This window comes from Quercus robur, chromosome 8 (genome assembly GCF_932294415.1).
Source record: "Quercus robur chromosome 8, dhQueRobu3.1, whole genome shotgun sequence".
NCBI lineage: Eukaryota > Viridiplantae > Streptophyta > Magnoliopsida > Fagales > Fagaceae > Quercus > Quercus robur.
This window is the reverse complement of record NC_065541.1, coordinates 5574871-5591552: the sequence shown is the minus strand read 5'-3', so window position 1 is coordinate 5591552 and position 16682 is coordinate 5574871. Positions and strand designations below refer to the sequence as shown.

At 35.2% G+C, this 16682-nt stretch overlaps 1 protein-coding gene across 1 annotated transcript; it reads right to left on the bottom strand.

Annotated features, from left to right (window-relative positions):
• Positions 1-1392: 1392 nt before the first annotated feature.
• On the bottom strand, positions 1393-13720 carry LOC126694289 (cellulose synthase-like protein E1). Its single transcript, XM_050390448.1, has 8 exons — positions 13413-13720; positions 6719-7037; positions 4844-4984; positions 4477-4608; positions 3859-4071; positions 3546-3770; positions 3109-3456; positions 1393-2060 (listed from the first exon to the last, which is right to left on the bottom strand). The coding sequence occupies exons 1-8, from the start codon at positions 13682-13684 to the stop codon at positions 1506-1508; spliced, it is 2205 nt and encodes a 734-aa protein (XP_050246405.1). The 5' UTR covers positions 13685-13720; the 3' UTR covers positions 1393-1505.
• Between the last annotated feature and the right edge of the window lie 2962 nt (positions 13721-16682).

The following is a 16682-nucleotide window of genomic DNA, read 5'->3' as shown; positions in this document are numbered from 1 at the left end:
GCTTGTGTAAAGGAAAACTCCTCACAGATCTCACAAGAGATTTACACAAACAGTAATATGAGCAACACTAAAACATGGCTAGGGTTTGCCTTATATACCTGGGGCAAATTACAAAACCCTAAACATTTTAAAACAAACTAGGGCTGAGTTGGAGTTCTGCAGAAAACGCATCTGACCCGATTTTCGATTGATCGAGCCTAAGCTTTGATCGATCGAACCAGGCCGAGAAGCATAAATGATTTATGCATCAGCTTGTTCCAACTTTACATAAATGAACCAACTTTGAGCAAGTCTAAACACGCCTAAACATCTTGTTTTGATCATGGTTTGCCAACAATACACATTAGAGTTCTAAATACATAAAATCCTAAGTCTTTAGAACCTAACACATTTTTTATGTTGTTTCTATAATTTTTAGGTTTTGACTATTTTGATTCTTTAATTTTTTGTCACTTTGGAAGTTTTAACATTGATATTTTTGGGTTCTTTTTTTTTTTTGGTAATATCTAAAACAATTTGGTAGATTTCAATAGTTATAACCATAGATCATTCTTTTGAAGATAACACATCTTTCTCTTATGCTTCTCTATTGTGTAGTCACACACACATATATATATATATATATTTTGTTTTTGTTTTTGTTTCAATAATTTCTAGATAGTGAATCTTTTTTGATTCTTTAATATTTTTTGGCATTTTGGAAGCTTTTATATCTGAATTTTTGATATTTTTTTTGCAATATCTGAAACCATCTAGCGAATTTTTTGCAAGCCATTGCATGTTCATGCAATGGGTTCTTTATCAAATTTAAACATAAAAGACTGGAGTAATTTATGTGATGGTATAATTTCATAATCAAGTTAGGATTTTATAAAAATTATTTTAGTCTACTACATAAATAAGTAGGTTCCCGTGCGTAGTACGGGTTTGTGACTAGTTTATTGTATTCACAAAGCACTAAATAATTTCTCTCTCTCTCTCTCTCTCTCTCTCTCTCTCTCTCTCTCTCTCTCTCTCTATATATATATATATATATATATATATATTAATTTACCAATGCTACTCACTTGATTACCGATCCTTGCTCCAAGCATATTAGGGCTTCATAAATTATACTATTACCGTAAGAATATCACTTGAACTTCAAGTCTTTTGATTTGTTAGAATTCAAGTGATAGCTTAGTAATAATGACAATATTTATGATTTGGTATTCGCTTTGTTTGTAAATCAGTAGTCAATTATAGTCTTCTGGTTCAGTTTATCCGGTTGACATCTTCACGAAAGGTTTACCAATTTATGCATTCACCGCTTTATAGTTTATACTCTAAATCGCCAATCAATTTGTAAGGGGTAATGATTCTTAAAAGAGAAAAAAAGAAAAAGAAAAAGGGTTTGTAGGGGTAACAACATAACATGTTGATGCATAAACGTGTGCTCTGTTCTAATCAGAACACGACACACCTACAGCCAAATAGCTCTTATTTCACATAAGAAACTGAGAAGATTAGGACAACAATGTAAAACTGATACAAGCCAGTAGAGCTAATACAATTGATTTGCCTGCTAAGGAGCTTGGCAGCTTACCCTTGTCCTTCCTCAGGAATAGGGCTTGGTACAAAGGAAAGTTGATGAGAACCAAAATCCCACAAAGAACAAATTGCAAACTCATTGTCTCGTAAACTCTTATGATTCCTTTACCCATCAATGCTTCTTTCAACACCCCAACAAAGCATACTAAATTTATCATTGCAAGTGTTGATAATATTGTGAGCATTGGAGTGGAAGTTCCAAACTCCATTATTTCTTTCTCATATCTTTGGGACACATCGTGGTCAGCTATCTTGGTTGAGATTACAAATCCTGACATAGCAAAGCCTAGTAACTTTAAAATGGTGTCCATAAAGGCAAAGAGATAGGAACTTGTTCTCTTGTAAAGCCACATCCTTTGGTTATTCCACCAACCTAGGATTGTACCCCCACACCACAGAAACTCGGCTAAGGCACAAATGTTTTTAGCAGATATCACATATGCAAATGGTATGAACCATGGGCTTGAGATCTGAATTGACAACACAAAACTTTATCACATACATTTAAAAAATAAAAATAAGAACTATAAATAATCTTCTAAAAAACCAAAATATGAAATTTTATTCATCTAAAAATATAAATATGCAATTTCTATACATTGAGTTTGACCTGGATGATATGTAGCCTGATCCTGAATATTCCACTACACCCATGTCATATTTACCTCTAATTAAACTAGACTTTTGATTAAGTGGTTTCTCAAAAAAAAAAAAAAAAAAAAAAAAAGACTTTTGATCAAGTGTGTTACACGTAATAAATTTGAATGTTATATAAAAAAGAAAAAGAAAAAAGAGGCTTAATTTCAATTTAGCCCCTCTAAGTTAACCTATTTTCAATTCTCTCTCTCTCTCCTTTTTATTCAATTTCACCGTTAAGTCCACCAAAAATAAGGTCATTTTGGAAAGTGAAAAATACTAAAACTAATAACTAGATTATGTAGAACTAGACACAATGACTAAATTAAAAAACAAATATGAGTTAATGATTGAAACGAAAATTAAAAATGAGTCAAAATTTATAATTTGTAATTTATCCAAAGAAGAAAGAAGAAGAATAGATTGAAGGATATAAACATTTTTTTTTTCATTTTCTTTTTACTTATAAAAAAGCAAGAAAAAAAAAATGTAGAGGTTTATAGTTTACTTTGTCATTTATATCTAGAGAAGTGCTATGTCTACAACATTTTCATAACAAATTATAGGTTGTTAGTTGTTATTGATTCAAATTTAAACTTATCACTGAGATTACTTTTTTGCCCCAACAATAACAACCAATAACAACTTACTAGTTAAAATTTGTTGTGAAAATATTGTGAACATATCATTTCTCTTACATTTATCATTCTTATGTTCACTTGTAAATTATTATTTCCAATATTTATACATTTTTTTTTTTCAGATAGCACTATTAAGATCAGGGGAAAAGTTGAATTTGTTGCCCACAGTTTCCCCCTTATAATGTAAAGCAAATAAAAAAAAGTCAAAACATTGTAACAAATAAGAAGCAAGGAATCACACCTGTGGAAACAAGGAAATTCCTTTAAGGAGATAAAGTGAAGGGATAACAGTGTAATATAGTGTTGCCAAGCAATTAGGAGCCCAAAGACAATAGGCGCAATATCCCATTTGAAGGGCCAAGCTAATCTTTCCCTGTGCATACCATGCAGGACTGTACCTAGAAAACAAAATCTGGAGATTGCCTTCAGACCACCTCTTATGCTGCACAAGTGCATCAGGGAGTGTAGTTGCAGCTATTCCTAAGAAAGCCTTTCTTGATGGATTAAAGAAGACTGATTTCCACCCCCGACATTGGATTGATAACCCGGTTATCACATCTTCTACTGGACATCCATATAGCAAGCCCATCTGCAATCAAACATCAATATATGTAAAGTAAGAATGTGTTTGTGTTTGTTGTGTGTGTGTGTGTGTATGTATGACAGAGAGAGAGTGACCTCTTTTCCCCATTGAGTGTTTTTATCATAGGTAGAGCTTGCAAGACCCTTAAAATTTTTTTCTAATTCATGAACACTGTCTTTTCTCCTTATGTCATTCAAACTACTCCAGTCAGTCTTATATTCCTTACTGAACTTCCTCCCACATAGAGTGTCTCTTCTGTGAAAGCATCCAGTTCCAACATATAAAGGGCCTCCACAACCATCTAAACCATGGAATTCCACCTTTATCACCAAGCATTAGAATTTAGCCAGATTAGCAATTTAATCAATATGATCTAAAAATTCTTTGATTCCACAAGTATTTACCCACCTCGTTTATTACTCTTATTGCAGCATCATATATTTCATTCCTAGTAACATTCTTAAAATTCTGGGGAAACTGAACAAAAGCAATCTCATGGCCCTTCTCTTCATCCATGAAAAAGCATAATGCATCTCGTACAGAATGTGAATTGTTTGAGTACATATCACAGTCCACATTAAGAATGATTGGTCCATTGCTAATCTCTGATGACAATCTTATCTGCACAGTGAAACATTAGAGGAAAAAAAATCAGTGATACTTGATAGTTCACCACAATTTAGGTTGATGACTGTATATTCAAGAGAAAGATAACATGCCTTCAAGTTTAGTGCCAAACATGGGAGTACTTTCACTGAAAGAAAATATTAAAGATTACAGAATTGAAAACGTTGTCAGCATAACTGTTATATTTGCCTGCCCATTGTGCTATCATTATTATCATTATGCTTGTTTTAGTAGTCTTATCAGTCATAGGATTAGCAGTACTATTCCTAGTAGGTCTGGAATTCTGTGCCTATATTTTATGTAACTAAATTGTATGGTTATATAACTAACTTATTTCACTGAGAAAATAACTATACTTTCATACAATGCGTGTCATTTGTCTGCAAGAATGCACATTACCAATGCATTCATTGCTCCAGCTTTGAAGTTGTGGTGATGTTGGGGTCTCTTCTCGCGAGCCAAATAAACCAGAGTTGGCAACACAAACCCATCTTTATCTTTGGCATTGGGGTCTCTACCATCAGTTAATATCTGAAAAAAAAAAGGTTCAAAATTTAAACAGTACTTAAAGCAAAATGATTTGCTTGAAAGTGCTTATAAAATTCATAGGTGTATAGCGTACTTGATTTTCATGTTCTATGAAAAAAGATAGAATTTTGGTTTGGCAAATCTAGAAAACTAAATGTGTTCAAATTTTATATGCTGACCAAAGAAAAATAATATTACACATTGGTCTTTTAGAATTAATGTGATAGTAATAACATACTTGAAGAATTGTGTCATGGTCTCGTTGAGAAGAATATGAATCCCATTGAGAAAATCCTGTGTGTTTTGAGCGTAATTCTTCTGGGATTCGAGCTAGCTTGGCTGCATTTTCGATTCGATTCTCCATTTCGTCATATAATTTCTACAACATGAACATGGATATAGCAGTGACTATTAATTTCAATTAACAATGTGTCAACAGTTAAAAGACAAGTAAAATCTTGATGGTTAAAATTCTTTATAATTGATTTGAAAGGAAGTAATTAAAAAGATAGATTTAAAATTCAGAAATAGTTTAAATGGTTTAAATAAAGTATGAATTGTGTGTGTATATATATATAGGAGACAATTTTAATCAATGGTGTCCATTCTTGATGATAGTTCTTTATTATCAGACTAAGATATCGATTAGTTTTTAATGTAGACGAGGATTGAACTCTAGATCTCTTATTCAATATATATTCTATTAATGACATGATATTCATGGATATATTAAAATTGATAATATGGGGATTCTTTTTATTTTTTTTTTTTGAGAAACCTTTAATACGGTGATTCAATATCATTAGAGAAAAATTTTCAAAATTCAAATTCACTTTATTTTGTTGAAATCCATATAAACTACAGAAATTTATACTAATATTTCTTCTTTAAATTCCTTGATTTTAAATCCTCACATCCAAATACTATCTCCTAAACAAATGAATAATGATAAATAATAAATCATTTTCTATTTCAAGAGATGTAATATAAATATAGGCCATTAATTATTTCACGCTCCTTATTATACATTGTCCATACACATAATTCAATTACGTTTTAATAAAATATGGATATCTAAAAAATAGTAGACATCACTCGTGAAATTATGGACTCTCAACAAGGGTAAGAGAACAATTACAGATAAATATATACTTGACAGTGTATGTGTGCGCTGTCTTAAAACTTAAAAGTCTCTTAAAGAGCTTTAGGGCCCAAAAGAGTTCTAGTAGGAATTTGAACTGTTTGGTACCGAACACCTCTCTACACCTAGACCTTTGATTGATCTAATTGGATTCAGATATAAAAATAAGTACTTGTAAAATAATAAGTCAATAACACACTTTTATAATATTATCTATTGTTATTTATTACATTTAAAAGCTTTAAATCAGTTTGGTTAGCATATATTTAGCGTAAAAGCATTAAAACATCTAAATATAGTTTTGTCGAACACTAACAACTTTTTAATAAAAACTTTTTATCACTAAAAATTTTATTAAAATTTTAAACTTCAAAATTTTATTTTAGGGATTTACAGTTCAAGCTTAAAACTATACTTTCTAATTAAACCGCGCTTAATGAGTTTCCTCGCAATGCCTTTTGGATGCATGGCTCCATTGCTATGATAGTAATAATACTTACCGTTACAATAATATTTTAATAGCATGCATATATAGTTGTCAACACGATCATTATCCCAAAAAACAAAAAAACAAAAAAAGTGTGAATCAAATCTTTGCCCTTGATCAATTTGTTCACAATGCGTCATGGATGACTCCATTGCTATATATTAGTATAATAAAAATAGTTGGACTACACTATTATTGTAGGAAGCATCAAAATTGTGACTATTATAATATTGTGACAGGTTTTTGTGATGTGAGCTCAATAAATTTGGAAGATGTGTCATAAATTTGGAAATCTCAAATTCTAATTATCAGACTATTGATTTATAGGATTTTCAAAAAGTTTCGTAGGTAGGAATTAGAGTATTTTAACCAGACGCTTGGATACTACTTCTTAATATATATATATATCCTTGCATCTGAACCACCGCCCTTCATTTTAAAACCCAAAAAAAAAAAAAAAAATCATTTGCTACAATCTAATTTACCTTTATAAACACCAACTCTTTGGACTGATTAGCATCAAGTGGGTCATCACTTGAGTTGAAATATTCAGCTGGTGACCTTGGCTCCACCTTGAATTTCTTGCAATATGGTAGCCAATACTTAGCAAAGTGAGAGGCTTCTAAGAGAGCATAGAAGGTAAGATCTGATCCACCATCATCTGAAAGATACACACTTAGCTTCTCTGGTGGATAGTCATATGCCATTACTGATAGAACAGTATTGATCACCATCACTGGTGGCTCGATCACTGGATCCGCAGTGCACACATATATGTCCACCTTGGGCAACTCTTTTTCATGCCTATTGTGCAAAACATTCATAATTATAATAAAGCGAGATAAATTTTACGCAGATTGTTATGACATGAACAATTTTGATTGTTATGAAATGGACAATTTTGTGATCAACAAGTTTAGTGACACAATTTTTATAAAAAATGTTCATTATTGATTAGATTGAAATATTGTGATTGACTTGTAATAAAAATGATGTTCATGGTGGTGGGACTGTGCGAAAGTAATGTAACATCATTCAGTAATAAAAGATCAATAAATTTGGTCCAAGTTTGGTTTGCAATTTACTTGATAAAATAAAATAAATCTCAAAGACATTGGATTTACTACAATATAAAATATAGAAATGAACTTTGGGATAAGGCTTATAGAGAAAACACTCGGCTAGAATTGTCGGGGGCTTGAGAACCGCCGAACAGTCCGTGCATTAGAGAAGGTAGTGACTTCACAAGATCCCAATTTAATTTTTCTTATGGAAACTAAGTTGTTTGTATTTGAGATGGTTGGTACACAGGAAACTCTTGATAGACCTAAGAGATTGGTGGTGCCCAGCAAAGGAAGAAGTGGGGGGTTAGCACTCCTTTGGAAGAGGGAAATCCAGGTGGAGATTCAAACTTACTCCGAGCACTACATTGATGCAGTATTGTGCCAGAGGGTGATTCCCCAAGGTGGAGGCTCACAGGCTTCTACAAAAACCCGGAAACAAACAAGAGAGAGGAGTCAAGGTCCCTCCTCACTAGGCTGGCAAGGGGCAACACATTACCTTGGGTTTGCATCGGTGACTTCAACAAGTTGATGCATGGTGGTGAAAAAGAAGGTGGCAACACTCGGCCAGCTAGGCAAATGGCTTGCTTTGGTAATGCTGTGAATGAGAGTCAACTAAGAGACTTGGGCTATGTGGGGTAGAATTTTACATGGTGCCGCAAGTTTGGGGACAGGGGTTGGATTAGGGAGAGGCTAGACAGGGCACTAGTATCAACGGGGTGGGCACAGTGCTTTCCCACACACCAACTGTATCACCTAGCAAGCTTAGCATCGGACCATTGCGACCTGCTTCTCAAAGACACCCCCCCCCCCCCCCCCCCAGAGAGCACACCACGACAAAGGAAGAAACTTTTCAGGTTCGAATCAATGTGGCTCCAAGAAGAATCCTGCACTCATGTGGTGAAGGAAGCGTGGGTAAGAGGCATGGCAAGAGCGTCTGATTCCCCTTATGTAAGTTGTCTTGAGGAATGCCGCTCTGTACTGGCATCATGGAACTCCTCAACATTCGGGCATGTCGGAAATAAAATTGCCAAACTCCAACAATCTCTCCAAGATCTTGAATGTCAGGAAGGGACTCCCCACTTAATGGCAGATATTGAAAACACGAGGAGGGAACTGAACAGGATGTTGGACATGGAAGAAGCAATGTGGCATTAGAGAACACACATAGCTTGGCTTAAACAAGGCAACAAAAACACTTCCTTTTTCCACACTAAGGCATCAAGCTGGTACTAACACAACATACTTTTGGTAATTACAGATAAGTATGGAGTGTGGCAAGAGGATGTGAAGGATATTGGGAATGTTTTCCTAGAATATTATGAATCATTGTTTACATCATCTAACCCAATAGTGAGTGTGGAACTGCTTGATGCCATTCACCCGAAGGTGTCAGCCCATATGAATTCCATCCTAATTAGGGAGTTTAGAGTAGAGGAGGTGGATAGGGCCTTGAAGCAGATGTCCACCACTGCATCGAGGCCAGACGAGATGCCCCCCCTCTTCTACCAGCAATTTTGGTCGACAATCGGTAATGTCATGATTAAAACTGTTTTAGATTTCCTAAATGCTGGTATCAGTCCTCATAAATTTAATGAGACCCACATAGTGTTAATTCCGAAAGTAAAAGATCCAAAGCAAGTGCAGGATTTTCGCCCAATTAGCCTGTGCAATGTAGCATACAAACTCGCCTCAAAAATTCTAGCAAACAGGTTGAAACCTTGGCTCCCAAACTTGGTGTGTGAGAACTAGAGCGCATTTGTGGCAGAAAGGCTGATCATAGATAACATCTTAGTGGCATCAGAAACTATGTTCCACATCAGCCAAAAAAGGAAGGACAAGGTTGGGGAGATGGCGCTAAAGCTAGACATGAGTAAGGCTTACAACTGGGTGGAGTGGAATTGCTTGGAGCAAATCATGATCAAGCTAGGTTTCAATGGGAGATGGGTGGGTTTGATGATGCTGTGCATTACGACAGTCTCTTATGCAATCCGGATAAATGGACATCCCTATGGCCACATTGTACGTACCCGGGGCCTTTGCCAAGATGATCCACTCTCACCCTATCTGTTCTTGATTTGTGGAGGGCCTATCTGCCTTACTCCACCAAGCAGTCCAGAATAAGAAGTTGAAAGGCATATCAGCTTGCAGAAATGGCCGAAAATATCACACCTTTTCTTTGATGACGACAATCTGATTTTTAGAAGGACAACAATGGAGGAAAGCTTTGAAATCACACGAATACTAAAGGTATATGAGAAATCATTAGGTCAGCAGTTGAATAAGCAAAAGACTTCCCTCTACTTTAGCCATAACACGGATGTGGGGACATAAGAGACAATTAAAACTATGTTTGGTGCTCAGGTAATTAGGCAACATGAAACATATTTGGACCTCTCCTCACTCATTGGGAGATCAAAAACCAATTCTTTTGCTCAGTTGAAAGGAAAGGTAGCTAAAAAGTTGTCTGTATGGAAGGAGAAGCTACTCTCAGCCACAGGGAAGGAAGTTCTCATTAAGGCAGTAGCCTAAGCGGTCCCAACATACACCATAAGCTGTTTTAAGCTCCCAAACGCCATTTGTGATGAACTAAGGAGCATGGTTAGCCAGTTTTGGTGGGGTCAGAAAAGAGAAGAGAGGAAGATGGTATGGATGAGATGGGAAAAGCTATGCAAACCAAAGGACAAAGGAGGTATGGGGTTCGAAGACCTAAAAAGCTTCAATTTAGCTCTCTTGGCTAAGCAGGGGTGAAGGCTTCAAAATCATCCATCCTTGCTTTTTTCGAGAGTGTTCAAAGCAAAATACTTTCCCACCAGTGATTTTGTAAATGCTGCCATGGGTAAACATCCATCCTATGCTTGGCACAGTATAATGGCAAGCCAGAAGATAGTGGAGAAAGGTATGGTTTGGAGGGTAGGTAATGGTGAGAACATACAGATTTGGTGGGATAGGTGGATCCCAAATCCATCCACATACAAAATCTCCTCCCCACCTTGACTGCTGAGCAGAGAAGCAAAGGTAAAAGATCTCATCAAAGAAGGAGCTGGGGAATGGGACATGGACCTGATTAAGCAAGTTTTCCTTCCCCACGAAGTTGAGACTGTCAGTTTTTTAGACCCCTTAAAACACAATTGAATTAACCTAGGTAATTTGCCAAGTTGTTACTTAGTCCAATTTAACAAATCTAGGTTATCACAATCATAAAGATCATATCATATAAAGCAGCGGAAAAATAAATAACACAATGATATGATAACCTAGGAAAACCAAACCGGTAAAAACCTGGGGAGGATTTAACTTAGCTATCCTCAAGGTAAAAAGCAAATCCACTAGAAAGAATCGAAATTCATACAATAAGACTTACAAGCCCCCACGCTTGACTTCTTATTGCTACCAACCAGTAGAACTTACTGACACGACCACGTGCAAGTTCCGAATCCACGGACTCCTTCTTTCTTTGGCCTTTGCAAAACACAAACACCCCCGTTTGTGACTTTGAGATCTCACTCAAAGGTTTAGCAACACAAACTCTCCTGTTTGTGACTCCAAGACCACCCTTGAAGGTTTAGATCATCATCACCTTTGATGACAAGAGAAGGCTGCAACTTCTACAATACCGAATCTTGAGATTCTTCAAGGAATAGCACCGGTAGAAGACATAAGAGAGCTTTTTAGGAACAAAACCCTAAATACAAAAGAGGCACTCTCTTTTCTCTCTGAAAAGCCACATAAAAATATGCTTAGGGTTTCCTTTATAAACTGGGAGAAGTAGATTAGAAACCCTAATCCTAAATGGGCTTGAACTGCTGTTTGGGCTTAATTAAAATTCTGCAGATACGACTTTCGATCGGCCGAGCCTGTCTTTCGATCGATCGAACTAGACAGATTATGAAATCTTCTTCCTGCAGCTTGTATGTTCTTGAATCTTGACTTGAATCACCTTAAGCATTGTCTAATAAAACCTATAGACTCTAAGATCTATATCTAGACAAGTTTGTGTTCACGATTTGCCAATTGTTCTAAACATATAAAACCTAACAGAGACCATTATAAGTATACCCCTAAGCTTAAGTTTGCCTCTAGATAAGAGAAAATGGGATGGCACAAGCAATGGCAAGTTTATGGTCAGCAGCGCCTACATATTAATTATGGAGGATAGTGAAAAGGGTGTCCTGGGGGAAAACTCTAACCAAGCAATGATGAAGCTACTGTGGAAAAGAATTTAGGGCATGAGGATGCCAAACAAAGTTCGAAATTTCACATGGAGGGCTTGCAAAGATATCCTGGCCACCAAGATGAACTTGAGGAAGCGACACATCACAAGCAATGATCTGTGTATGAGCTGTAATAAGGCAACGGAGACTAGTGGCCATATGTTCTGGTTCTGTGAAAAGGCTAAGGAAGTTTGGAATGGCAACAAAATGGTATTTCCTTTCATAATAGCTGAAAATTGGGAGTTCATTGATATAGTCTGGAATGTCATAAGGTATGCCCCAAAAGAATTTGGAATGCTGGAAAAGACTGTAATGATATGCTCGGAAATCTGGAAAAACAGGAATGTTGTGAGGCACGGAGGGGCAGGCAAAAAGGGGTACTAGGTCCTGAAGATGGCACTCAATCAAGTGGAGGAATATTGGGCTGCTCAATGATGAGGTCCTTCCACAAAGAGATAAGGAAGAAATCTGCTAGATAGTGCCGAGGGAAGGGAGATATAAAGCTAATGTCGACGGTGCAACCTTCACCGAGAAACAAGCGTTGGGCATGGGCCGGGTAATTCGCAACAGTCATAGACAGGTAATGGCACCCCTGAGCAGGAAAATCCCTGTCCTGTTGTCAGCACTAAGTGCGGAGGCAAAAGCAATAGAATTAGTTGTGGAGTGGACGCTGGAAATGAGATTCAGAGAGGTCACCTTCGAAACAGACTCCCTAAGTTTGCACAATACTCTGAAAGGAGTGTCAACAACAGTTGCCTTAGTGGAGACAATCACGGACAACATCCTGCATCAAGCCTAGGCCTATAGATTTTTTGATGTCTCACATGTAAAGAGGCAGGGTAACAAACCTGCCCATATCTTAGCCCAATATGCTAAAAAGATTGGGAACTTAGCTGTTTGGTTGGAGGAAACTCCTAGCCTTATTGAGCATGCGTGTGCTCAGGATGTAGTTTCAAATTCTCAAGTTGAATAGAAGTTTCAAAGTTTTCGAATAAAAAAAAAAGGTTTCAATCTTTTATCTTGTCTTGAACTTTTTTTCCCATTGCAATATATATATATATATATTTCTCGTTTTGCTCGTAACTTTTACTTCATCTAGGTAAGTGATATGAAAGTATGGCAATGGAGTTCCAAGTATATATAGATGATGAAGAAAACTTTTAGCCTCCGTTTGGATTGCGCTGAAATTCAGTTTTAGTGTGTTTGCGTCCAATATAGTGGATCCTGTACACTGTTTACGAGACCCACAAATTGTCTAATTCAACAATTTTTTTTTTCAAAATTAGGTCTCACGGTACTATTTACACATTTAGAAATTATTTTACTACAATATTTTTAATTTTCAGCAATAATCGGTATCTAAACAGAACGGCTTCAAAGTTTTTAGACTCACATATTTTGTTTTTGACTTTTTGGTAGTTCTCACAGCAAATTTAGTACCGACAATAAATTGGTTCTATGCATGGTTGTTACTTCTCATGGATAGAATCCTTGAAAAAAAAAAAAGAGTGACGACAAATACATATATAGAGGTGGAATTGTACCTTTTCAATAAAATATCCTCAATCATTTACCAGTAATTGATTTATCATAACTATTTAATCAAGAAAAGTAGAAAGAAGATTCCTTTTTTTTTTTTTTTTTTTTTTTTTTTTTTTTTTTTGAGGAGCAGATCGAAAGAAAGTTCTTAATGCTTGTACATTGCACTAAAGCACAGTCCATTTAAAGTTGAGCAATAAGACTTTCATGAAATGCATAGGGAAATATGAAACAAGTTCATCCTCAACTATTTCATCAAAAAAAAAAGTTCACCCTCAACTAACAAATACATTGAATACTATGCTTTTTAAGTAGAAATATGCATAAATATATTAGGTTAATATCAGAGGGAGGCAAAAACAAACCTCTGAAAGTGCCTGTCCTTGAAGGTGCACCTATAGACTTGGTTCCACCGGTGGGCTTGAGTTAGGACCCAGTAAAGTCCAAACCAGAACTCAGCTCCAAACAAACCAATCCAACCCCATCTCCCATCTTCACCTTTTCTTGGTATATGATTCACTCTATAAATCCAAATCAAGCATATGCCCACAAACACAGAAATCACAAAGAGCCTATAGAGGACTCTACCCTTAGCTCTCCTTGTTTCAAACAATGGAAGATACCCATCACGTCCCATCTTTGTCTCTGTGTTTCTCTTCAGCTACTGTTCTATTATTGTACTGGTATATTTAAAGCGGTTTAAATTAAAGGAATCTTTTTATTTATTTAATTTTTTTTAGAGAGTTTCAAATATTTATCTGTGATTCTTATGCCTGGTACATGTTCAACAATGATGTCTACCGAAACAATATAATACTGTCCTTCTCAGCAAAAGAAAATATATAATACTGTACGTCCAAATATAGCGGCCCAATTAATCTATAGTGGGATCCAATAGCGACTAGTGAAAGTTGTGGAAATTGAACCTAGTCCAAATTTTTAGGTGGGTTCTGTCCATTTTGCTTAAATTGAACCAAGTCTATAATTTTTATTTTTGTGCAACAAGTAGAAAGGGAGATTTGAATTTTGATTTTATCTATGAAAAGAAGAAGTTGATAGGCCAATAATGTATTAATCCATTGTGATGAATTAACCAATTAATTAGACAAGTTAATTAATTAATCCAATTAACATGCAATAAGCGTGGTAGTAGTAGCACAAAAAAACAATCAACTAAGTTAATATGCAGTGGAAAATAAATTGACACGGTGATTTGTTTACTAATGGGGAAAACTTATACGGCAAAAAACCCACTACGTGATTTTAATGTCACCACTTCTGAGAATTCACTATTATCACAATAAGCGGTTACAAGTAAAGGAATCCTAGTACCTTATACCAACCTACAGTTGAACCCTTACCCCAATACCCAATTGGACTTGTTCTATAGTGAAAATCTCTCCTTTTAATGCACGACTCCTAGTACGTGACTAACCAATTCAATGCGTGGATCCCAGTACGCGGATCCCAGTACGTGGCTTACTCACCAACTTGAGAAAGATGTTGGCTGCAAAGTTCTTTAGTTCATCACATGATGAAGATCACGAAACTCCTTGGTTACAAAACCCTACGGTGTACAAATACAACATCTTCTTAAAGAGAAAGATGAACTAGGACAAATTTTGTCTTTGGTCACAATTTGCATGAACACAACTTTGCTTTACACTTGCGCAACCTTTGACGGCCCTTAAAACAATCCTTATATATGTTTAGGATTGTGAGAAAAGAAAACCCAAACATGCATTCACTGATTGTATTGAAATCAGTTCTAAAAAAATGAATTTCATAAACCTCGATAGATAGCTTATTTGTCGAGATAGCTGTCGAGCATTAGGCTTCAACAGCTTTTAAACCTCGATAGATACTAGCTGTCGCGCTTTAAAATCCAGCACTTCTTCACTTGTTTCTTGGACAGACTTGCATGACTTTAACACTTGATCTTGAAACCTTATTCCTTGAAGCATTAAACACATCCTAGATCTACCTAATTACAAGTAAAGTGCGTTTTGTCAAAGGATTAGTCAATTCTAATTTGACACATGTTCCTAACATTAAATCACATATGTCCTAATAGAAGTAAAAAGGTTCTCTTTCTATGGAAGCAAGGTCTATGTTACGTACTAAACCCATGTGTGAAAGAGGAGAAAATATAGACCTAAGAGTTTATAATAAAACAAGAGGTGCACAACTTGAATAAGAGAGTCAAATGGACAATTTTACATAATTCCATTTTAGAGAGACGGTCTAATCAATTATCAAAGTCCATATAGAACAATAAAGGGAATTTGACTCGGTTCATAATTCAAAATTAGCAAAAAAATTGTTGGCTAATGAACAATCACTCTCTTGGTCTAATGACCTACTATTCATGAGCAAAAGAATTAATTCGAATAAAAAATTCAACCACCGATTAAAATATTTAATTTTTGCTCAGTATTCACAATTGTGTCAACAAAACCATTCTAGATCTTTTCTCTCTCTCAAACATATCTAAACTCAATGTCAATCAAAAATACAAACTCAAATCACAATTTTAAAACTAATCAAATTAGAACAAAAAAAAAAAAAAAAAAAAAATCTTTAGCCTTTGTCATCTGCCGGCAATCTTTGAGAGAGAGAGAGAGAGAGAGAGAGAGAGCATCTGGTCTATCTTGGAGTGGTAGAGAAGAAAAGCAAAAAGAAAAGTGAAGATAGAGAGAAGGAAAAGAATACGTGCGTGGAGGAGAAAAAAAGAGGAAAAAAATAAAATAAAGAGACATGTGGATGAAAAACAAAATAAAGAGACCAAGGAAAAATAAAATAAAGAATAAGAAATTAAAATTGGGAAATGCTACCACAATATTTTCATAATACTTTCACAATAAATTTTAAGTGATGGGTTGTTACTAGTTAATACTGGTGAGAAAAAAAAAAACAATTTAAGTGGTGTGTTCAAATTAAAATCAGTAACAACTTACCACATATGATTTGTTGTGAAAATATTGTAAAAATGTTAAGAACGTAGCACTTCTCATTAAAATTAGATGATTCTACGACTCATCATATCATTGCCACAAGTGCTCCACTAGATTTGTTAAAAAAACATCATTGGAAAATTTAAAAATATTACCGTTGGGAGATTTAAAAAATATATTTGTTGAGAATTTGAAAATTATGATGAATGAAGGAAGATTGAAAAAAAAATATTAAAAAAAGAATGAAGAAATAATATTTAAATAGGATAGAAAAAGGATAGATAATTTGTTGGAAAGTGTATTTGAAAAAGTAAGTAGACAAAAGGTAAAATGAATTGTTCACTCTTTAAGTAGTACAAAAATTTGAAGAGGCTATTGGAGATGCTCCATAATGCATGTATAAATTCAAATTTATGGCACTTTTTTTAATTATTTTATAAAATTACAAACTTCTTTAAGTATCTGACTATTTCCTCGTGTATATACTGTCCTCCCGTTCCATACACACACACCATCAAATTGAACACCTATGCTCACATATGACATATCTATGTGAAGCAATGGTAGTGCAGATCAAGTTAGGAGCCTTGCCTGTTCTCACATGGCAATGGCAATGCAATATATGTCCTTTGCTGGGACTTCATGTGAAGTTAGCTTCATGGAATACATCCCAAATTATTT